The following is a 25,571-nucleotide window of genomic DNA, read 5'->3' on the forward strand; positions in this document are numbered from 1 at the left end:
GGAGCTCCCCAGGGTGCCACGTCCACCCCACCCACTTGCCTTGTCAGACACCTCTAAATTATGAATAAGTCTGGATTGCTTCTTATGAAATATGAATTTCTAGAAAATGGGGGGAAACACTTAAAGCCACATGGGGTTAATGGGAGCATGGGGTGATGTGGTACAGTACAGTGTCCTGTAAGGGGTGATGATAGCAGTGTGTGAGCGGTACCTGATGGGGGCGTGGTTGCATGTCGCCCTCCAAGAAAACAACATCACGGGGTGCTCGCAAAAGTCTTCCAAGTTAGTGAGCCAGAAGAGGACCGCCCTTCCTCGCAGAGCTCCGCGCCGCCGCCAAGGCAAGCAGACTTACCCGCAGGAAGCGTCTCATCGCCGGGATCCGCGCGTGTTTCATCCCCGCCTGCCGCAACCTCCCGGCGGCGGTGAAGAGGAGGCTCAGACACCCCACAGACTCCACTATCACGCCGGCTCACTGTCAAGCTCACGCTCGGTGAGTCAACCCCCTTCCCTTTTGCACTTTAACTGTATTGTTCTGCGAACACATATTACTTTTACCCTGCAGCAACGCATTAAATTATCATTGCATGACATTTTAAAACTTATAATGGCATTAATAGTGTTACTAGAAAAAAGCAGTCGTACTACGTTGTCACAGGTTCGATGTTGCTCCTCATGCAAACACGATTGTATGATTTTATTTTCCTCTGCTAGTTGTACTTCAATCTTTATGCGAGCCACCGAATGACTCATATTGGAGATAAAGTATATATATTAATGGGTATTTCTCAGAAACCAACAACAGGGACCACACACAGTAAAACTATTTTTTAACCCCAAAAGACTTTTAATGGACACTTTAAGCTTATTTGCTGATACTACAGTGTGCAGTAAGGAAGCACTAAGTGCACAAATGCCCACCATTACACTAAAGTGTGCAGTAAAGCAAAATTCAAGTCACCGGGGGCACACAATTCAACAATATAACCACCCCTCTATTATCGCGGTTAATGGGTTGGGCACAGGAATTTCTACAAAGTAGGAATCATTAATTAATTATGAATATAATATTTTGATTGAACATAAATAACTGTCAATGACCTTCTAAATACATTTTTCAACATCTTGTGAGCCCTTTAGGCATGGAATGACACCCTTAAGTCATCTTGACATTATTTTCTACCAGTATGCTGTCTGAGGCTGAGCCAATCAGTGACCACGATACTGAACAGCGCACTCTGATTGGTTTGGTCTCCAGTAGTGGCCAATACTTGCTATTTTGAGTTAGTTTAGTGACTTGTATGTTTGAAAATACTTAATTTAGGCCACCAGGTTGTTGAATATGCCTTAAGAAATGAAGAAGAAGAAAAAAATCTGCAATATTTGTGAGGGACGACTGTACTGAAATAACTTCTCGCAGCTCTGACACACTAAGTTAGAAACATAATGTGTTTTGAAAATGTAGGCTTACTTTTATAATTTTTGTATTTTTATGCAAGCATGTATTAGAAACTCTACTGAGAATTACACACATTAATAATACACTTTTGATTGAAGACATTCCTGGCAGTTTATCAAAACTGAACACTCCCTTGCAAAGCAAAATTCTTCTAAATCCAAAACAGATTTTTTTAAAACACATTGGTATTATTGCACTAACTGGTCCATGTTTTAGTTTGTGCACAGTCACTCAATAATAATAATTATGCAAACATAAAGAACAACAGAGCCGCTCCACTTTAAAAAGGCTAACTCGTCAAATTTTTGTGCATCACTCTGGTCCGGACCGAAAATCCTTGATGCCGCTTGTATTTTTGTCAGCTGACCAACTAATACTGTCAGTAAAATTTCATCCTGACAACCAGCATCTTCTGCACTGGAAGTTTTTTTTCTCCAGGTTTTTTTTAATTTATATTAATATAATGTGTAACTCTGACAAAATAAATAGGCCAAAACCAAATGTCCATTATAGAGTACGCTGGTTCTCGGGACATCACAGGTGCCCAACTCAGGGCCAGGGGGCCAGATCTGGTCTGCCCCATTATTTTATGTGGCCCACGAAAGCCTGGAAATAATGTCATTAAAGCACTTTTTTGATAAATCTATTTGTCCTTTCAATTTTTACAGAAAAAAGTACTGTGTGTATCTATACTCTGATCATATAACAAGATATTTCCAAGCATTTGTTGCCATATAAAAACCCTAAACACCTGCTTGTCAACTTGACTCATGATTTCAAAGCAAACTATCCATCAATTTGTGAGCAAAAACTATGATAAATACATGGTAGGCATGTACAGATCGATCAGCCGATTTTCATGAAAAAGTATGTGATCAGCCATCGCCGATTGATGCCTTTTAAGGCCGATCACAAACGCCGATTTTTTCTGGCTGACAAGCGGCTAACAGCTAATTATGTGTCTCCATGCACAGTGTGGAGCACTCAATCACCTCCATTTCGGCTAGTAAACTGTATTTCTTAGTCTTTTAATTGCTATCATTATCATGTAGAATTAACACTGGAGGATGAGGCTAAACATCTTACCCCAGGAGCAGGCATGCTAATAGCTAAGCTAGCTGGCTTTAAACAACACCAAGATATAAATGTTTGGTAAAGTTCAAGAATTATAGATGTATGCGTGTTGCAGCAGAAAGTAAGCAGTTATTGACAGGAAATGAACAAGTCAATTAATGAGAGAGTTAAAGAGAGAATAATACTACAATATTTGTCAGCATTGTCAGTCAGTACACGACACGTAAGAGGAGGATCAAACCCATCCATAAATTGCTGGTGTTGATATTAAGGGTACTATCAGTATATGATAGATTTTTATTTTCTCAAAATATATATTTTTTTGTTAATATTTACCAACTTGGGAAAACTTCCTGGACACAGGAGACCTTTCAGGGCAAGTAGCAGAGGATTTAATCAGTTGTCGATACTAGGTTTTGATTTTGTTTAGTTATTGTGCACTATTGCTTTAGTTTTGATCAAACAACTGCATGTAATGCAGGAGAACAAGTAACTCATTTATATATTTTGATGACTGTAAAACTGTTAATGATGATCAAAATCGGCAGCGTTAAACCTTGATTGTAACATCCCTAATGCATAGGCAACCGTGTAATAATATCAGGAGGCGATTATACGTTTATATTTATATACTTTCACTGTCATAAGTGGCCCTCAGATGGACAGCCATAACTACGATGTGTCCTCACTGAAAAACAGTGACACCCCTCCTGTACGTAAACTTGTGCCTTGATTGGAAAGGGAGTCCCCAGATCTGCAGGCCCTTCTTCCCCATCTTTGCTTTTGGAGTTTTTCCTTGCCCAGATGTTGTGATTTTTGATGAAGGAACGAACAGATAATCTTTGATTGATTGGGTGACGTACGTGACGTGAACATTTTCCCACCAACCCAATGCACACAAAACGACATGACTTCTTCCGGGACTCGTGTATAATTCTGCACGGGCTTCCATTTAACTCTTGATTTCTGATGATTTTCAAGCGTTGCTATGCACTGCTTGGTCACGGTCACATTTGGTGATGTCTTCTGAGTGTTGGTGCATCGGTGTCACACTGGTCTCACTCAGGAGTAAGACTTAGACCTAGCCATCTCGGTCCATACCCCATATGACCGAATGTGGAGTCCACAATTGACCAGAGTCGATGAAAGTTTGCAATGTGTATGCACCTGTGAAAAAAAGGCGTGGCCATAGCGATGTGTATTTTAATGTGGTGGCACTTTGGGCAGGCTTTCCCTCAGCAGTAAACATTTGTTGCTTCATGCCAGACACTCTCTCACCTGACTATGTTTTAGGAGGTAAAGCAGAGCTGCATACGGATTACGCGCTCAGGCAAATCTCTAATGAGAAGCCCTTCGCTTGTGCTGCCATCTTGCCTTCCTTCTTTCTATTCTCTCCTCTCGCCTTTTTATCTGCCTCCCGTCGCTTCATGTTTAATGGCTGTTTTTGCTGTCATAGCCCTTTTTGGCTGCCAGCAAGTGGGGAGATTCTGTTTGAAGTGCAGAACGAGAGTCTTGAACTACCTTGAGTTTCTCCGCTCAGCACAACCTTCCTCTTTCATTTGCTGTAGAGTCCAATTACACGATTATTGTTGGAACACAAGGCCGTCCTTCGTCAACTTCCCACCCGAAAAACCCAGAAGCCTGACCTGTCTCCGTGCTTAGACAGCGCGCTCAGGCCCAGGAGTACGCATGTTTGGCAGCGCTCGAGACTGGTCATAAGTCAGGCATCACAGCGGCTGGCTGGAAACATTCTTGTAGATTACGTCTCTTGATGGGCTCAGTGGGGGGGCAACTCTTATGAGCCACCAGACAGATGGGCTGAGTGGACAGACGAGAGAGGCAATGATAGCTTAGTGTGGAATATAACTAAGTGGAATTGCACACGAGAAAGTAGAGATCAGTTTTGGACAATTTTCCTTAAAGAGTATGTGATCGCCATTGCCGAGTAACGCCTTTTAAAGCCCATCACAAACTCCAATCACCTCTGGCTAATATTATACTTACCGTATTTTCCGGACTATAAGGCACACTTAAAATCCTTTTTTTCTTCTCAAAACTCGACAGTGCGCCTTATAACCTGATGCGCCTAATGTACGGAATAATTCTGGTTTTGCTTACCGACCTCGAAGCAATTTTATTTTGTACATGGTGTAATGATAAGTGTTACCAGGCAGTCAAACATAAGAGATATGTGTAGACTGCAATATGATGGCAATATGACCAAGTAAATAACACCAAAATGTTATATGTTTTATTGAAAATATAGAACATTACACACGGCGCTCAAAAATCTATCAAAATGTTTTAGTACGACTTTGGTAAGTTATGAAGCCGCACCGCTTGATGTGATTCAACATACAAGTATTATTACGGTGTGTGTACAAGGTAAGACATCTGGCGTTTTGTTTCGCAATATTATGCAGAAAAAACTTTTCTTACCTTCTGGTACCTGCTGATCTGTATTTGGGAAATGCATAAATCCTGAAAAAATGCGCGTGTCGCCTTTGTAGTCCGTGACGAATTCTTAAGCTTCTTCTTTTTCTTCATCTTCTTGTTATGGGACATTCATCCTCCATTATTGCCATTTCTAATATAAAGTGGTGTAGAGTGCTTACTTATATCTGTCAGTAAACTCGCCATGAAAGCGCTAAAACATACCGTTATAGTGATTTTACATTATTCACCCAAGGAACTTTAGTTATTAGAGAGTTACGGTCGGACGTTTTTTCACGGGACACATTTTGTTGTTGTTGTCGGATGAGGAGATGCTGCTCCGTAATTGATTGAAGTAAAGTCTGAATGTCATTAAAACAGTCAGCTCCATCTTTTCACACTTCTTTCACCCCCGTCCTTGCACGCTACACCGCTACAACAAAGATGACGGGGAGAAAACGCTGCCGAAGGTGAGCCACGTAAATAAGACCGCCCACAAAACGGCGCATCCGGAAGTGACTGTCAGAAATTGGCTTGAAAATGATCTGTAAAACATAATCTATGCAACATATTGACCAAAGAACCACCATTACATATTATGTACGGTAGACCACAAGGAAGTGTTTCCAATTTAGAAAAAAAATAAAATAATAATATGACTCCTTTAATGCGCCCCATAATCTGGTGCGTCTTATATATGAAAAAAGATCGATAATAATCAATCATCTTTTTCCATATATAAGGCTAGAGAATGACAATGCTGACACACCAACAGTTGTTATATTTATTGGTGTTGTTTAAAGCTAGCTTAGCTATTAGCATGCCTTCTTCTTTTTTGCCCTCGGTGTGTAACATGTTTAGCCTCGTCCTCCATTTGATGATAATTCTCGATCATGATACTTACGATACTAAGAAATGCAGTTTAATGGAGGTGATTATTAGCTTAGGGCAGAGGCTCCACAATGTGTATGGAGACACACAATTAGCTGCTAGCCGCTTGTTAGCCGGGGGACTAAACATACTGTATTTTCCGTACCATAGGGCGCACCGACGATGATTCTGTGTTTGTCATCAGCATTGAAAACATTCATCAGCAATGGCAATCACATATTTTTCACAAATGCTGATCGGTGGCCAATTGATCGGCACATCCCTATTCAATACTTATAAAACACCAAATTCGGTACACATCCCTATAGTTACAGCTAAGTAGAGACCTCTATTTTGCCATCATTGGTGCACCAACAGCAGAGCTCGTCATTGCATTCCAATGTAACTGCACATACCCAACCAGAGAGGTTTGTGTCTAAGCTGTAAAATCAGCTGGCTACTCAGCAATGTTTGGTGTTTTACCCCTAAAGGTACAATGATGCACTCTTATTTTACCTGAGCGTGCTGTAAAGACTGCAACATGGTCACGAGCCGGAAGACAAATGAGCTATGAAAATGTGTCCCTACTTTGGTGCCTTTCAAGGTGCATATACCACGTTAACACACACACACTACGAGCTTAATGTCGTCCGTTAGGATAGTTAGCAGAGTTAATGTCCGTGCACTATGCCTTTCTCCATGCTCGCCAGGCAGGGACAGAGATACAAATGTGCATTTGTGGAGGACACACACACACACACACCTAACATTGTGGTGGTCATACAGCGACTGGAATATGAAGTGTAACTGATGGTTGGAGGGTGGCAAGCCTGTCACATCTGATTAGTTTGACAATATTTGTCAGCTGGCCACATTGACGCTCACATTCCCTCCATTTGGCCCCTCTGCCTTCCATCAAACATCATTTGTCTGGAAAAGGACCTCAATCCTGTTCCGGCAGCAATATAACCCACAGCTTGAAGAAGATATTTGGACCTCCATAAATTGTTATTTTAATTGCCTGTTGGGCCCGTGCAATCTTGAGCAAATCTCTTTGTGATGGAATGCTGACCTTGCGGATCAACATATAAATTGGTTGTCGGTTCCAACACGCTCACCATCCTCAGCTCCTCTCGCTTCCTCGCCGTCTGGTGTCGTGTCGCTCCGCTTGACAGGGCAGGAAATCACACTCATTTCTGCTTTAATTCGTTCTGATCAAACATGTCGCTCCCAATCAGCCACGTTTGATTAGGAGACGGCCGTATCGCAGGCCGGCGAGGCAGGTAGCGGATGACAGTTTCATATTTCACCGATATTGCCGTGTTTGTGTGTGGGCTGAGAGTGAAAGAAACAGACACATTATTTCCCACAGCACGTGTGTAATACATGCATGTCGACGCTTCACGATGTGTTTGTATATTTAGAAGGGCTTCTCATCTCTGCACAGATATGGGGTGCCGGCTGCCCAAGTTGCGCAAAGGCGAAGAGACTCAAAGCCCAGGCAACATTTACTCCACACTGCGAAGGCCTCAGGTGGAGACCAAAGTCGGAGTGTCCTACACCTACCACTTCCTGGATTTCCTCTTAGGAAAAGAAGGTATGCACGTTGTTGATATCTTTTTTTTTTTTTTTAATTGGTTGTGGATTTGTTGTGTTTGATAACCCAGCAAGGCATGTGACAGCCCTACGCTTCCTTGCATACTTTGAAAGAGTCACGGGTTGTTTTGCTTGTTTAGGTGTCCAGCCCTCATGGCTAAAATCAGCATGGCTGTAGTATTCCATCACGGGACTTCTTCCCGGAAGTGAAAAGCAGTGGTGGTCGTCCAAGACAGGATGGCTGTTGTACAGCAAGCAGCACGCAAACTATCTAATTACAAAAGAGGCTTAAATCTTCCTGCAAAAAACAGATCAGGGCAAAAAAAAATCAAATTATGCAATGGAATAGATCTATATACTTTATCAAAAAAAGATTTGTCGAGTGATACCATGGATTATACGTCGGCCGTGTTCCCAGACATATGGAACTATTGTGCTCCAGACATCATTCTAAACGACAAAACAGAAGAAACTTGGAAAAGCATGGTGATCTACAACTTCTTTGTGTGTGGCGGGGTCAAGGACATTGTAGGGTTGTACGGTATACCGGTATTAGTACAGTACTGCGATACTAATGAATCATATACGGTACTATACCGCCTCTAAAAAGTACCGGTCCTCCCCCCACCTCCCTTTTTTTAAAGGGCACGTCGTCACGTCTTGGCATTGCTGGTTTTACGAGCAGAGGAGCATTTTCGGCAGCGCACAATCACAGAGTACTTACAAGCAGTCACGGTGTGTAGACAGAAAAGGGAGAATGGACGTATTTTGGCTTAAAAACTAAAGATAAAGGTGAAGCTATAACACTGAAAGGCCCTCAGGAAGAGGGGCTTTAAGACATGGCTAGCTAGCTAGCAGTTAACATCCATCTGCAGTCGGCAGTGTTTTTGCTACTTCTAAATCACTAATCCCTCAATGGCGACAAATAAAGTAAGTTTCTTACAAGTAGCGTTATCACTGCAGGACGAGGAATAACTAAACATCACTACACACCGTAGGACGATGCAACAGCTCACCGGCGTCACAATGTAAACGAACGCTATAGGTGGATCTACACCTGACATCCACTGTAATGATACCACGTAAAGAGCATATCTGGTTGATACGACTAAGATTACATCGATAATTTTAGCATCACAAAATCTTTTTTCGTTTTTAAAAAAAATTATATCATGTTTATAAACTCAGGAAATATGTCCCTAGACACATGAGGACTTAAATTATGACCATTGTATGATCCTGTAACTACTTGGTATCGGATCGATACCCAAATTTATGGTATCATCCAAAACTAATGTCAAGTATCAAACATCAGAAGAATAAGCAATTATTACATTTTAACAGAAGTGTAGATAGAACATGTTAAAAGAGAATGTAAGCAAATATTAACAGTAAATGAACAAGTAGAATAATAATTGATTTTCTACCACTTGTCCTTAATAATTTTGACAAAATATTAGAATGATAATATTATCATTATGTTAATATGTTACTGCATACATCAGCAGCTAAATTAGGAGTCTTTGTTTGCTTACTTACTAATAAAAGAAAAGTTACCTCGTACGTTCACTATTTTATTTAAGGACAAAATTGCAATAAGAAACATATGTTTAAAGTACTGTAAGATTTTTTGTTAAAATATAGCCAATAATGCCATTTTTTGTGGTCCCCTTTATTTTTGATTGATTGATCGATGATTGATTTAGAAAAGTATCGAAATACATTTTGGTACCGGTACCACAATATTGGTATCGGGACAACCCTAGGACATTGGTATCAAGACTCCCCCCCGATAAATATGCATCGTTTTTGTTCAGGTAAGATTGTATTTCATGATTTAACTTCACGTCTACTGACATGTTTGTTGTTGTTGTTGTTGCACACGCCGTTTACGTGTAGTGTTTTTATCAAAATATAACTATAGATGTCAACATTGTGTATGTTTTGAATGGTTCCTTTATGATTGTTTATCAAAATATAACTATAGATGTCAACATTGTGTATGTGCTGAAGGATTCATTTATGATTGTTTTATCAAAATATAACTATATATGTCAACATTGTGTATGTGCTGAAAGATTCATATATGACTGTATTTACAAACCTAATTGGTAAGTAAATACAAAGTTTGTATATTGAAGCAAATTTATTGTGGATACTTCCTAACTGTTTCAAACCGCACATTGCCCGTCCATTGCTTTCTCTGGACTCAATTTGAGCGAGCAAAACTAGACAAATTCTGTAAAAAGGCTTAAAACACCTAAAAAGCACACAATGCAGCACTTGGCACAGTAGCTAACGACAGCATTGCTGAAAATGAGCTCCGACAATAAGCAATGCATCTGCTCGTCCAATCACAATTGGTTATTATACAGACAGATTTTAAGTCGATTTTAAAGTACCATTGAGATTTGAGTACTCATTTAAGTTTTCATGGTAAAGTTACATAAGTTGTAGAGTGTAGGAAGTGTTTTAAGAGCAAAGGAAGTGTTCATAAGTATGTGAAAGCTTTGTGGAGAGCTTATAAAGACTAAATGCATATAATTATAACAATCCTAATTAAATAGTGCCCCTACTTTGCGAACATTCATCGGGGAAAAAGAAGAGCCTACTAAAGAAAATAATTGGACAGTTACTCACAATAATGACAACTGATTTTTTTTACTTGTGACGTGTCCTAAAAATGTTATAAAATCATTATTAAGTATTTTGCGAGGTCTAAATTGTATTTGCATACGTGCATGTGTTGATGTGTCTGAATTGAGCTGGTACATTGTGTGAGAGAGAAAAACTCCCTTTTATGGTTTGTTAAGGAACAACAAGAGCCAGAAATGCTGCCCAAAATGGAGTTGTTTGTGACTGTGATGGTATAAACATCGTTCAGTTATTCAAATCTTCTGACGAAGAGACAATTAAGGATTCATTCGGATCTGGTCCTCATTTGTCATAATTCCACATTCATAGCTGGGGGAAACCAGTTCTTCAGAACTCCCATCCGGTCCTCTGCTCAAGTCGAGAACATTTTTGTATAATGCCTGTTTTTTTTCTCCAAGAACACTAAAGTTTGCTGTTTTTCTGCCATTGTGATCCATGCACTTTGTCTAACTTTTACTAGAAATAAATGTTTAGGTCAGCATCTCGGCTGAACTCTTTCTTCACACCGTGAGTGTCCTGAGGCTGAAAGTGGCTCATAATCTGTGTGTGCACATGTGTGTATGCGTGTGTGTGAGTGTCGTGACATAAATGAGTTGACTGTACTATGCCCTGACTTGCGTTTGCTCACTTTCTCTGGAATCTTTTGTTTGCCTCTGTTAATGAATATTGAGATACAGTCTGCTAATGTGTGGGCGTGTGCTTGCAGCATCTTCAGGAAAGTTTGATGAGAATCCTCCAGAGGCATCTGCTTTCTAAAAATACAGATCCTTCCATTGTGTGCTGTGATAGAAGGCGAGAGGAGAGCGAGGCGAACGTTAAAAGCAGGTATCACAACTATCTGACTGCTGTCTACACCAGCGAGCCCCATGTAGCTAGCACATGTTAGCCACAAGCCAAAATGGGTGCGAGAAGCTCACAGGAATCTTTTGTGGGTGGCTTTCAAATGCAGCGTTGTAACAATCAGGACAGCAGACATGATGGTATTGCCAAGTGGAGACTATATAGTAGCTGTTGTTGTAAAGTATCTGCTGGAAGGTCTGTCAACTTGATATTGGTTTAAAGCGTACACTACAGTAGGAATGAAGAATGTAGCAGGTATGACCAAAAGTACATTTTAATACACTACTTACCGGTTGTAGCTTGTGGCATTGTCTGGATTTGGACGATTCCAGGTTCTTGGTACAATTACAGTTACCAAAAAGTCTCAATTTCCATTTTTTCCAGAGGAATGGCAAAAATATACCAGTACTATTCTCAGGGGGCTGTTTATGTATGTATAGACCAGTATTTCTTAACATTGTTGGAGGTACCGAACCCCACCAGTGTCATATGCGCATTCACCGAACCCTTCTTCAGTAAAAAATATGTATCTTATTTTTTTTTCAAATTCAATACAAAGTTATGTTTTTTTTTACTGGTGCACAAAATGAACCATGCATGAACATCACCTTGTACAAAGAACAAAACCAACACAGTGCATAAACTCACAACAATTTACACACCTGCAAATCAGTGTGACTTTTGCTGTTGCCGTATCCGTAATACGCCGATATGGAGAAGTTTCTATTTACAGAATGAGTCAGGTGTGTCTCGACATCCGCGGCGGAGGGTCCGCCGAACCCCTGAGGCCGACTCACCGAATCCCTAGAGTTCGATCGAACCCAGGTTAAGAACCACTGGTATAGACTCATAGTGATGAATAGTTTACATTTTAAATAATACTCATACCAAATTGGTACTTTAAAAATAAAGTTCAAGTTAAAGTAGCAATTATTGTCACACACACACTAGGTGTGGCGAAATTATTCTCTGCATTTGACCCATCACCATTGATCACCCCCTGGGAGGGGAGGGGAGCAGTGAGCAGCAGCGGTGGCCGCGCCCGGGAATCATTTTTGCTGATTTAACCCCCAATTCCAACCCTTGATACTGAGTGCCAAGCAAGGGAGGTAATGGGTCCAATTTTCATAGTCTTTAATATGACTCAGACGGGGTTTGAACTCACAACCTACCGATCTCAGGGCGGACACTCTAACCACAAGGCCGGTGAGCAGATGGTGCTGGTGCTTGAACAGTGCCAAAACCGGTACTTAAAGAACTGAAAACATGCACATTTTTGGAAAAAAAAACAATGCTTATTTTTGTGGAATTTTGTGACATTCGAGTTAAACAGACTAGTAATTGAAGTACTTCAATTATACACATACAGTCGCGATCAAAAGTTTACATACACTTGTTAAGAACATAATGTCATGGCTGTCTTGAGTTTCCAATAATTTCTACAACTCTTTATTTTTTTGTGATAGAGTGATTGGAGCACATACTTGTTGGTCACAAAAAACATTCATGAAGTTTGGTTCTTTTATGAATTTATTATGGGTCTACTAAAAATGTGACCAAATCTGCTGGACAAAAGTATACATACAGCAATGTTAATATTTGGTTACATGTTCCTTGGCAAGTTTCGCTGCAATAAGACGCTTTTGGTAGCCATCCACAAGCTTCTGGCAAGCTTCTGGTTGAATTTTTGACCACTCTTAAACCACCTCTTCCTAAAGGGCGTGTCAGTGTTATAACTTCACGTTTATCTTTAGTTTTTAGACCAAAATGCGTCCATTCTCCCTTTTCTGTCTACACACATTGTCTGCTTGTAAGTACTCCGTGATTGTGCGTTGCTGAAAATGCTCCTCTGCTTGTAAAACCAGCAATATCATGACGTGACGGCGTGCCGTCATGCCCGTTAAAAAAAAATGGGGAACTGGTACTTTTCAAACAGAGTACCGTATTTTTCGGACTATAAGTCGCAGTTTTTTTCATAGTTTGGCCGGGTGTGCGACTTACACTCAGGAGCGACTTATGTGTGAAATTATTAACACATTACCGTAAAATATCAAATAATATTATTTAGCTCATTCACGTAAGAGACTAGACGTATAAGATTTCATGGGATTTAGCGATTAGGAGTGACAGATTGTTTGGTAAACGTACAGCATGTTCTATATGTTATAGTTATTTGAATGACTCTTACCATAATATGTTACGTTAACATACCAGGCACGGTCTCAGTTGGTTATTTATGCGTCATATAACGTACACTTATTCAGCCTGTTGTTCACTATTCTTTATTTATTTTAAATTGCCTTTCAAATGTCTATTCTTGGTGTTGGGTTTTATCAAATAAATTTCCCCCAAAAATGCGACTTATACTCCAGTGCGACTTATATATGTTTTTTCCCTTCTTTATTATGCATTTTTGGCCGGTGCGACTTATACTCCGGAGCGACTTATACTCCGAAAAATACGGTATAGTACCGTTTTTGATTCATTAGTACCGCGATACGATACTAGTACCGGTATACCGTACAACCCTAGTCGGGACACGACATTACTTACAAGAATGTTACCTGCACAGTATTACCCATGAGCACTTGTTTCAGGTGGCTTGGTCTGCATTCACTTGGCACTGGAATAAAGCATCAGTAACTTCTTCCTTTCCTTTACTGCAGCCTAAATCAGCACCAGTGCCATTATGGAAGCAGGTTTTGGTGCCCATCCCTAGTCGCTAGCCAATCCCAGGGCAAATCTAAACAAATAACCATTCCCACTCAGGCTGATAGTACCGGCAGTATTCCCACTTCAAGACGAATGGCCCTGTATGAGAGGGTATAGAGTCCCTGCAGAGTCATTTACATGTTCATGTCCCTGTAGGTGTCTTTCATAGTGTCAATTGTGGCACAGACCACACTTACAGATACTGTACGTACACACAAGCCTTCTTGGCTGCTCAATGAGGCGCTCAGGATACTCTCTTTTGGGCTTTTAGGGAACAGAAGTTCCTGCTATCTCCCACTTGGGTCATTTGTATGGTAAACTCCCTGATGCCATCAGAGCAGCCTTAAGATGGCTCTCCTCACATGGCCGTTGTGAATTGATGTGTGGGCGAGAGAGAAACGAGAGAGTCTAGCGCTTGCTTGCCTCTCATGATACAGACTCCAAGAGAAGTAAAGGATTCCTGGAGGATTATTTGATTGTTTGTGGAGATTGAGAGACCTCATTCCCAGGAAAGGGATTTATTTGTATTTCTGTGTGTGTGTGTGTGTGTGTTTGTGTGTGTGTGCGCGTGCGTGCGTGCAGAGGGTCGATATAGGCATTCTGATGTCAGTCCACGACATTGAAGAAACCCACGGTCAAGTCCACGGTCTAATTCAATTTGGCGTCCATTAATAATAACATTTCCCTGCCAGCGTGACTCAATGACTCCGACACAGTAATGAAAAACAAATATCACAGCCACTTCCCCCCTCTGAGATATGAGACTGTTTATTAAACTAAGTTATGTTCTTAGTGAGGGGCTCTGTGCTCATGCTCAAATACTTTCTACTAAGACTTTGGATCACAGTGGGATGAAACTGTCTGCTTTTGTTTTGAGTGGAAAAATAACATTATATCAGTGGTGTGCCGTCAGGGCGACCAAGGCCTTCTCTGCTGGCCTAACATAACCAGAAATCATGATCATAATTAAAGATAAAAGTAATTTTTGATTTACTTTCCCTAAATATCTAAAAGTATTCATATTCTTTTCTTGTCATGTTTTGCTCCTTCCAGCGTTTTTAAACATTCAATTAATTTTTTTAATGAAATATCAATAAAAATACGAGCAAATTTCCTCTTTTTCTCTCAAAAGGTGCTCACATCTCTGAATGTCGACAAATCGTTGCACCCATACTGTACTTTGCCCACGACGAGTTTGACAATGTGATTTTTTTTTCCTTTTTCACTTCAGAACACATTCCTCCACCTTCTCCGACTTAGGCCCTGATTTAGTAAAATCGAAATACCAGGCGGTAAACAGCGCGTGCAATCTATAAAATTGCGGGTGTGTTGCGTGTGATCTACTAAGACTGCGTGTGCAATTGAAAAGTGGTGCAGACCACCTTATTTAAATGAGGATTTTGCCTGTGGCATTTTGCTATGTATTCAAACATGCAGGAGAAATTTACCACATTTTATGGGCTTTTTAGAAGCCGTTGTGCAGTTAATCTATACTGAAATCATTTTTTCCTCCCGCCAAATATGCGTTTATTGGAAAGAGCATGCTCAAGACGAAAAAAATGCATGTTTCAATAACTTATTTCACATAAGAAATGTTTTGATAATATATATTATATGTGAAAAAAACAAACTTCTTCGAAAAATACTAAGAGACTAATGTAATGCATCAATGGAATTTGTTTTAAACATCCCCTTAAATTCTCGAGAAGCTATAAAATGATGTTGCTAAATAGACAATATGTCTAATATTTTTATTTCTGTCAGTCCAAAATGTAGACACACACGTAGGACGGGGGATTGTGGTGTGTCAATGGTGTGTGTGTGTGTGTGTGCAGCCGAGAACGGACCCTGCAGTGATGATCAGCAGATATTTTGCATATTCATAAAGACGGAGACGCCTTTTTCTGCTCACTTCACAGACACAATCCACTTTGTAACAGTTTAGTAGATCAGCTTTATATGTGCTATCCAGTTTGCACGTGTTCAGTACACACGCACACCTTTAGTAAACCAGTCCCTGAGTGGCAATTATTTGAAGTTGTTGTGTTTATTTCTCTCATGTATGTTGTCATTAATCACTGGCTGGTGTAGCATTGGTTCCGTGTTCTTGTGTAAGCGTGCATCGACCTTATTTTGAGTCCATTATTTACTACTGTTATGACAAGTGGCAGTGAACATGAATAACTGTCAGGAGGAGGGTTACAGTAATTAGGCCACTATGTTGAGCAATGGTACTTGTAGGTCTTCTAAATGGCAAGTGTTGCTAGAGATTGTGGTTGCGCCCAAAGTCCTGTTAAGTCATCCCGGGTCATGGCGACCTTTTAAGACGGTCACTTCACGTTCATGAAATTTGGCCTTTGGCTCACACGTCTCGCATGTTGCTCTCTGCTTTTCCACAAAGCCCAAATGTAATGCTTTATTACCCTTTCATCATCAGTGGGCTGCACTCCATGACATCATACCCCTTGATTGGTCACCTTGAAATGTCAGCGCGACTGTATGAAAGTAGAAAGAGCGCCAGCAGAGACGCTGTGATCCCAGGAACAAAGCAAGACGTTGACCGAGGGAGACGTAACAAGGGTGCGAGAATGAGCAGATCGTTAGTGAGGTTGGAGGAGGAGGAATAGGACCAAATCTGCTTCAAGAGGTGTGAGGAGAGAGGACGTGTTGGTGGGAGCAGTTCGGTGCCATGATGACTTTGTGCCACCCTGCTGAGGCCGAGACCCACTCGGCTCATTAAAACTCCAACTTGAGGTTCATGCACAGCTGTTCATGTGTGTGGCTTTTTTTAGAGCTTCCATGAGAGTTATATGTTGAATGTCAAAGGAACAATCAGTGATCTGCTTCATGGCAATCGTGTCTTTCAGTCCACATTGGGCCTGATTATTGGCCTTAATTGGCAACGTTCAGTGTTAGCCTAAGTGTGGAGAATTCTTCCCAGCGAGCACAACATGATATTGGCAGCAACATGGCCATGGAAACAGGAGTTTCGAACAATTGCAACGTTACTTTCCCAGTGCATTTCAAAAATGGAATACATAAATCGCTAATTTGGATGAAGGAAATGTAGCCTGTGCTCTACTTGTATTGGATCTTGGTAGTAGTAGGTTGTGTAAACCATAATCACTCCCCCGAGAACTCAAAATGATGTGACGGGCCACCTTTAGATGATGTGAAGTGAATTACATTTATATAGCACTTTTCTCTAGTGACTTAAAGCGCTTTACATAATGCAAGCCATGATCTAAGTTACATTTAAAGCACTGTGCCGAAGGACACAACAGCAGTGACTAAGATGGCGGAGGCGGGGCGCGAACCTGGAACCATCAAGTGGTGATGTGGTGGTTCACATAAGTAGAAGTGGCGGACCACATTCAATGAAGTAGCAGCCTACATAAAATGATATGGCGGACCACTTAAAATGATATGGCAGCCTACATAATATTACATGACGGGCCACATAAAATGATGTGGTGGACCACATAAAATTACATGACAGGCCACATAAAATTATGTGGCGTACCACATAAAATTACATGGTGGACCACATAAAATTACATGGCAGCCTACATAATATTACATGATGGGCCACATAAAATGACATGGCGGGCCACATAAAATTATGTGGCGGACCACATTAAAATTACATTGCGGACCACATAAAATTACATGGCAGCCTACATAATATTACATGACGGGCCACATAAAATGATGTGGTGGACCACATAAAATGACATGGCGGACCACATTCAATGACTTGGCAGCCTACATAAAATTACATGGCGGGCCACATAAAATTACATGGTGGACCACATAAAATGAGATGGCGGGCCACATAAAATGAAGTGGCGGACCACATAAAATTATGTGGCGGACCACAAAAATGAAGTGGCGGAGCACATAAAATGAAGTGGCGGGCCACATAAAATTACATGGCAGCCTACATAGTATTACATGACGGACCACATAAAATGATGTGACGGACCACATAAAATTACATGGCAGGCCACATAAAATGATGTGGCGGACCACATAAAATTACATGGCAGGCCACATAAAATGATGTGTCGGACCACATAAAATGAATTGGGGCATCACATTCAATGACGTGGCAGCCTACATAAAATTACATGGTGGGCCACATAAAATTACATGGCAGCCTGCATAAAATTACGTGGCGGGCCACATAAAATTACATGGTGGGCCACATAAAATGAAGTGGCGGGCCACATAAAATTACATGGCGGGCCACATAAAATGACGTGGCGGAGCACATAAAATGAAGTGGCGCACCACATAAAATGAAGTGGCGGACCACATAAAATTACATAGCGGGCCACATAAAATGATGTGGCGGACCACATTCAATGATGTGGCAGACTACATAAAATGATACGGCGGGCCGCATAAAATGATGTGGCGGACCACATTCAATGACGTGGCAGACTGTATAAAATTACATGGCGGGCCACATAAAATTATGTGGCGGACCACATAAAATTACGTGGCGGACCACGTAAAATGATGTGGCAGGCCACATAAAAAAAATGGGTGAGGCCATATAAAATGATGTGACGGCCCATATCTGGTCCCCACGGGACTTGAGCTTGACATATGTGCCTTGTGAGCTGCGCTAGACAATGAGTTGACAAGCATTTAGCTCATTAGCTCGAGGGTGACCTGACCTAAGTGGGGGGTTGCCGGTTCAATGTCTGCATATGCATGCTGTGACAGATGTGGAGAATGAAATGTTGCATATTGCAACGTCGTACATCTCCGCTATCGCAGCGCGTGCGTGTGATCTATTTGGGCGAGACACCAGGTGAAAGACAAATCCATCACTTGGCAAGATCTGCGCTCTGCCCAGTGAGCTTTTTTCAAAAGGCCTTGGATGACAGAACGCGCTGTTCAAGCGTCATCTTTCATGTGACAGAGAGCTGCTATGTGTCAAAAAGAAATTCACAGCGTCAGAACACTACTGCGAGTTTTTAATCAATGCAACATTTTGGAAAAGCGGAGAGCCTTTTGCTGAGCGACCAAACGTTGTGGCCCACGGCTACATTCCCTGAGCAGTGGGGAGCTCCTGGCTCCAGGAAGTTGATTGTTTTACAGCCACCGCTTTGGCGCGTATCCTCGCCAAAAACCTCTGCAAGTCATTAGAGGGCTATCTGAATAAAAAGTCCACCTCCAGCAAGTGAGGATAAGCCTTGAGGGCGGCTGTGAGTCGTAATCCTCATTCGTCACCTGGCAGCCTTCGTGCTCTTGCACAGCCTGGCAATATGTACTTTACAGTCATGTACAAATGAAATATACTCTCTCTACTACAGTACTGCAAGTATACAATATCAATACAGCCTGATTGGTAGAGGTATTTTGATTTGATTTCCTAGGATAGGTTAAGCACCAGTTCCAAGAAGAGAACATATGAAGAAACATGGTGTGTGTGTGTCTGAAAAGGGTCAGTGTATATTTTGGCCATTGAATGTTCTTTTCATAAATGGACTTTGAAATGAAAATAAAACCGTTTATTTGAATTTCCTTTCAAAATACAGAAACTAAATAAATTGGAAAACAAAGCAATTTTATTTTTCAGTGTTGAAAAGCAATAAAAAAACGGTTTCATTTTAATTTTACATTTCAAACAAGAAACATGAACATCCTCAGAACGGAAAAACAGACCAACAACCATAGGGCGAAACCATCCCTACCCAAGCACACCCTCCTTGTTTTTAGAGTATAAATATTTGGGGTTTTGGCACCAACCGCTGGACTACATGTGACCAATCTAGGTCTAAGACTAGATCTGACCAATCTCAGTCTAGATCTGACCAATCCAAGTCTAAGACTAGATCTGACCAATCTCAGTTTAAGACTAAATGTGACCAATCTAAGTCTAAGACTAGATCTGACCAGTCTAAGACTTCATCTAAACAATCTAGGTCTAAGACTAGATTCAACCAATCTAAGCCTAAGACTAGATGTGACCAATCTAAGTCCAAGACTAGATTCGACCAATCTAAGCCTAAAACTAGATGGACCAATCTGAGTCTAAGACTAAATCTGACCAATCTAAGTCGAGATCTGACCAATCCAAGTCTAAGACTACATCTGACCAATCTAAGTCTAAGACTACATCTGACCAATATAAATCTAAGACTAGATGTGACCAATGAAAGTCTAAGACTAGATGTGACCAATCTAAGTCTAAGACTAGATGTGACCAATCTAAGACTAGATGTGACCAATCTAAGTCTCAGACTAGATGTGATCAATCTAAGTCTAAGACTAGATGTGACCAAACTAAGTATAAGACTAGAGCTGACAATTTGAGTCTAAGACTAGATCTGGCCAACCTAAATCTAAGACTAGATGTGACCAATCTTAAATCTAAGACGAGATGTGAACAATCTAAGTCTAAGACTAGATCTGACCAATCTCAGTCTAGATCTGACCAATCCAAGTCTAAGACTAGATCTGACCAATCCAAGCCTAACACTAGATGTGACCAATCTAAATCTAAGACTAGATCTGACCAATCTAAGTTTAAGACTAAATGTGACCAATGTAAGTCCAAGACTAGATTCAACCCATCTAAGCCTAAAACTAGATGGACCAATCTAAGTCTAAGACTAGATCTGACCAATCTAAGTCTAGATCTGACCAATCCAAGTCTAAGACTACATCTGACCAATCTTAGTTTAAGACTAGATGACCAATCTAAGTCTAAGACTAGATCTGACCAAACTAAGTCTAAGACTAGATGTAACCAGTATAAGACTAGATGTGACCAATATAAGTCTAAGACTAAATGTGAACAATCTAAGTCTAAGACCAGACGTGCCCAATCTAAGACTAGATGTGACCAATCTAAGACTAGATGTGACCAATCTTAAGTCTAAGACGAGATGTGACCAATCTAAGTTTAAGACTAGATCTGACCAATCTCAGTCTAGATCTGACCAATCCAAGTCTAAGGCTAGATCTGACCAATATAAATCTAAGACTAGATGTGACCAATGAAAGTCTAAGACTAGATGTGACCAATCTAAGTCTAAGACTAGATGTGACCAATCTAAGACTAGATGCGACCAATCTAAGACTAGATGTGACCAATCTTAAGTCTAAGACGAGATGTGACCAATCTAAGTCTAAGACTAGATCTGACCAATCTCAGTCTAGATCTGACCAATCCAAGTCTAAGACTAGATCTGACCAATCTAAGTTTAAGACTAGATGTGACCAATCTAAGTCTAAGACTAGATCTAACCAGTCTAAGACTTCATCTAACCAATCTAGGTTAAAGACTAGATTCGACCAATCTAAGCCTAAAACTAGATGGACCAATCTGAGTCTAAGACTAGATCTGACCAATCTAAGTCTAGATCTGACCAATCCAAGTCTAAGACTAAATCTGACCAAACTATGTCTAAGACTAGATGTAACCAGTCTAAGACTAGGTGTGACCAATCTAAGTCTAAGACTAGATGTGAACAATCTAAGTCTAAGACTAGATGAAACCAATCTAAGTCTAAGACTGGATGTGATCAATGTAAATCTAAGACTAGATGTGACCAATCTAAGTCTGAGACTAGATGTGACCAATCTAAGACTAGATGTGACCAATCTAAGTATAAGACTAGATCTGACAATTTGAGTCTAAGACTAGATTTGACCAATCTAAGTCTAAGACTAGATCTGACCAATCTAAGTCTAAGACTAGATCTGACCAATCTGAGTGCAAGACTAGATGTGACCAATCCGAGTCTAAGACTAGATGTGACCAATCCAAGTCTAAGACTAAATGTGACCAATCTAAGTCTAAGACTAGATGTGACCAGTCTAAGACTAGATGTGACCAATCCAAGTCTAAGACTAGATGTGACCAATCTAAGTCTAAGACTAGATCTGACCAATCTGAGTCTAAGACTGGATGTGACTAATTAAGTCTGAGACTAGATCTGACCAATCTTAAGTGTAAGACTAGATGTGACCAATCTAAGTCTAAGACTAGATCTGACCAATCTAAGTCTAAGACAAGATCTGACCAGTCTAAGACTAGATGTGACCAGTCTAAGACTAGATCTGACCAATGTAAGTCTCAGACTACATGTGACCAACCTAAGTCTAAGACTAGATGTGACCAATCTAAGTCTAAGACTAGATCTGACCAATCTGTGTCTAAGACTAGATGTGACCAATCTAAGTCTAAGACTAGATGTGACCAATCTAAGTCTAAGACTAGATGTGACCAATCTAAGTCTAAGACTAGATCTGACCAATCTAAGTCTAAGACTAGATCTGACCAATCTAAGTCTAAGATCATGAACTGATGAAGTCTACTAGGATGAGAGGTGAAAGGTCTAACAAGACAAACCAAACAGTCCAGTTGTGATGATTGAATGCCCTGAGATGACAATGACGTGATGAATGACAACATTCATAGACGGACCAAAACAGATGTTTTTTTTCATGTGCAGACGTGAAGTTTTATTTTCTTGCTAAAATGTCTTTGGTGCACGACACAGAAAAAGTTTTAGACATAGCACAATGAGGACTAACATCTACAGAAATTTCTACACAAATATAAACAAAAACTGAAACTGAAAAACAGGCCAAAAGAAATGTGTTTTCATATTCCGACTTTACTACCGGAAGTAGCCATTTTAAAGACAGGACCATGTGTACTAAAGTGCGTGGTCACACCCCCACTTTGTGTGTGTATAGATTTCTTTGTCAGTCCTCCTTGTGCCGTGTCTAAAATTATTTCTGCCTAGGGCTCCAAATATTTTGAAAATAAAAACTTCTGTGGACCGGCTTTGAAAAAACATCCGTTGGGGTCGGTTTTTCCGTTTCTGTTAACTGAGGAGCTTCATTTTTCTTTTATGAAATATAAAATAAAAATCACACCGTTTTTTTTATATTTATTGATCGCCTTTCATCACCAAAACAAGAACAATTTAAATTCCCTTTTTATATATATATACATACATAAGTATATGTATGTACAAACCCCGTTTCTATATGAGTTGGGAAATTGTGTTAGATGTAAATATAAACGGAATACAATGATTTGCAAATCATTTTCAACCCATATTCAGTTGAATATGCTACAAAGACAAGATATTTGATGTTCAAACTGATAAACATTTTTTTTTTGCAAATAATCATTAACTGTAGAATTTGATGCCAGCAACACGTGACAAAGAAGTTGGGAAAGGTGGCAATAAATACTGATAAAGTTGAAGAATGCTCATCAAACACTTATTTGGAACATCCCACAGGTGTGCAGGCTAATTGGGAACAGGTGGGTGCCATGATTGGGTATAAAAGTAGATTCCATGAAATGCTCAGTCATTCACAAACAAGGATGGGTCGAGGGTCACCACTTGGTCAACAAATGTGTGAGCAAATTGTTGAACAGTTTAAGAAAACCCTTTCTCAACCAGCTATTGCAAGGAATTTAGGGATTTCACCATCTACGGTCCGTAATATCATCAAAGGGTTCAGAGAATCTGGAGAAATCACTGCACGTAAGCAGCTAAGCCCGTGACCTTCGATCCCACAGGCTGTACTGTATCAACAAGTGACATCAGTGTGTAAAGGATATCACCACATGGGCTCAGGAACACTTCAGAAACCCACTGCCAGTAACTACAGTTGGTTGCTACATCTGTAAGTGCAAGTTAAAACTCTCTTATGCAAGGCGAAAACCGTTTATCAACAACACCCAGAAACGCCGTCGGCTTCGCTGGGCCTGAGCTCATCTAAGATGGACTGATACAAAGTGGAAAAGTGTTCTGTGGTCTGCCGAGTCCACATTTCAAATTGTTTTTGGAAACTGTGGGCGTCGTGTCATCCGGACCAAAGAGGAAAAAAACCATCCGGATTGTTATAGGCGCAAAGTTGAAAAGCCAGCATCTGTGATGGTATGGGGGTGTATTAGTGCCCAAGACATGGGTAACTTACACATCTGTGAAGGCGCCATTAATGCTGAAAGGTACATACAGGTTTTGGAGCAACATATGTTGCCATCCAAGCAACGTTACCATGGACGCCCCTGCTTATTTCAGCAAGACAATGCCAAGCCACGTGTTACATCAACATGGCTTCATAGTAAAAGAGTGCGGGTACTAGACTGGCCTGCCTGTAGTTCAGACCTGTCTCCCATTTAAATGTGTGGCGCATTATGAAGCCTAAAATACCACAACGGAGACCCCCGGACTGTTGAACAACTTAAGCTGTACATCAAGCAAGAATGGGAAATAATTCCACCAGAGAAGCTTAAAAAATGTTTCTCCTCAGTTCCCAAACGTTTAACGTGTTGTTAAAAGGAAAGGCCGTGCAGCCATGAAATTCTAAGTTAATTATTATTTGCAAAAAAAAAATAGAGTTTATGAGTTTGAACATCAAATATCTTGTCTTTGTAGTGCATTCAATTGAATATGGGTTGAAAATTATTTGCAAATCATTGTATTCCGTTTATATTTACATCTAACACAATTTCCCAACTCATATGGAAACGGGGTTTGTATATACATGTGTGTGTGTATCCACTCTTACAGTACTTCCTCAGCGGTGCACTCACATGAAACAAAGTCCCAGCACGTGCACAAGTACACCATTAACTTTCTTTTCGCCAGTCCCACCCTTCCCCTCACGAGCCAGGCCTATAAAACCAATGGGTGCCATCTATGTTCCCATTCTGCAGGGGGAACTGCAGCCTTTCTACCTCCTTTTATTTTAAATTCCCTTAGCGGCAGATGGTATAAATGAAGGCGCTCCCCAGCCTGAAGCTGCAAGACACCCTAATAACTTCTGTACGCCTGAGTTACTCGGCGGTGGACGAGTGCTAGCCGTGCAGAGCTAATGGCTGGCTAATGACAGGATCTTTGTTATCCTCGCCGTCCAACATGGTCTCCAGCTGTTAATATAATCATCGCCATGCTGCTTTGGAGACGTGCGCACACAGACGAGCCATTTATGCATTTGATGAAAGCCTCTCCCGCTTCCAAATATTTGTGCCAAGAAGCTGTGTTCCTGCGGGTGTTCTTTTTCCTGCTGTTGGAACAACTGTGTGTAGACGCCCCACCGTTTGTGGAGGCATTTTGTTGCAGCCGTACAACAAAAATAGTTGGATGAACTCTTTTCATGCCGTTAGTGTGTGTGTGTGTGTGTGTGTGTGTGTGTGTGTGTGTGTGTGTGTGTGTGTGTGTGTGTGTGTGTGTGTGTGTGTGTGTGTGTGTGTGTGTGTGTGTGTGTGTGTGTGTGTGTGTGTGTGTGTGTGTGTGTGTGTGTGTGTGTGTGTGTGTGTGTGTGTTGCACCACCATAAACATCCCACCTTTGGATGGTCCACACAAGAAAAACTTTGTTTTAGCTTTGTAAACACCATATTTTTCATGAAAATGCTGTTGTTGTTTTTTACCATGATAACACTAAGTCTGGTCCTAAAGCTGCTGTATTTAATAAAAATAAATACTATATATTGCCGTTTAAACACTTAACTTTGTTGGAGTTTCACGCTGAAGTCCAAGTGCAACGCTTTCTACACACATGGATACACACTCGGCTATATTTTTAACAAGAAAACACTGTATTTGACTATAGAAATTGCTGTATTAGGCTATGAAAACAAATTGTGACAAGATAAATGCTTGATTTTGCCATGAAAACACTATACTTTAAAACACCTATTCTACCATGAAAATGCTGCGCTTTTCCATGAAAATGTTGTACTCTATTTAGTCATGAAAACACTTTATTTGCCAGAAAGATGCTCTGTTTTAATATAAAAGAAACCAGGTTTGGTTATTAAAATGCTCTTTTTTGCCTTGAAAACACAAACTGCAGTAAGACAATGCTCTATTTTACCCTGAGAACTTTACACTTTGTTGTGAAAAATGCTGTATTTGACCATTTAACACTATTTTCTGGAAA

At 40.6% G+C, this 25,571-nt stretch overlaps 1 protein-coding gene across 1 annotated transcript in view; it reads left to right on the forward strand.

Moving 5' to 3' along the window:
* Positions 1 to 345: 345 nt before the first annotated feature.
* rftn1a (raftlin, lipid raft linker 1a) overlaps positions 346 to 25,571 on the forward strand; it is an 86,509-nt gene continuing 61,283 nt past the window's right edge. Inside the window, exons 1-2 of the mRNA XM_061982490.1 lie at positions 346 to 490; positions 7,281 to 7,430. Coding sequence (XP_061838474.1) covers positions 7,283 to 7,430 — 148 coding nt within the window. The 5' untranslated portion in view covers positions 346 to 490; positions 7,281 to 7,282. The remainder of the gene's footprint in view (positions 491 to 7,280; positions 7,431 to 25,571) is intronic.

Source organism: Nerophis lumbriciformis, linkage group LG21 (assembly GCF_033978685.3).
Source record: "Nerophis lumbriciformis linkage group LG21, RoL_Nlum_v2.1, whole genome shotgun sequence".
Classification (NCBI taxonomy): domain Eukaryota; kingdom Metazoa; phylum Chordata; class Actinopteri; order Syngnathiformes; family Syngnathidae; genus Nerophis; species Nerophis lumbriciformis.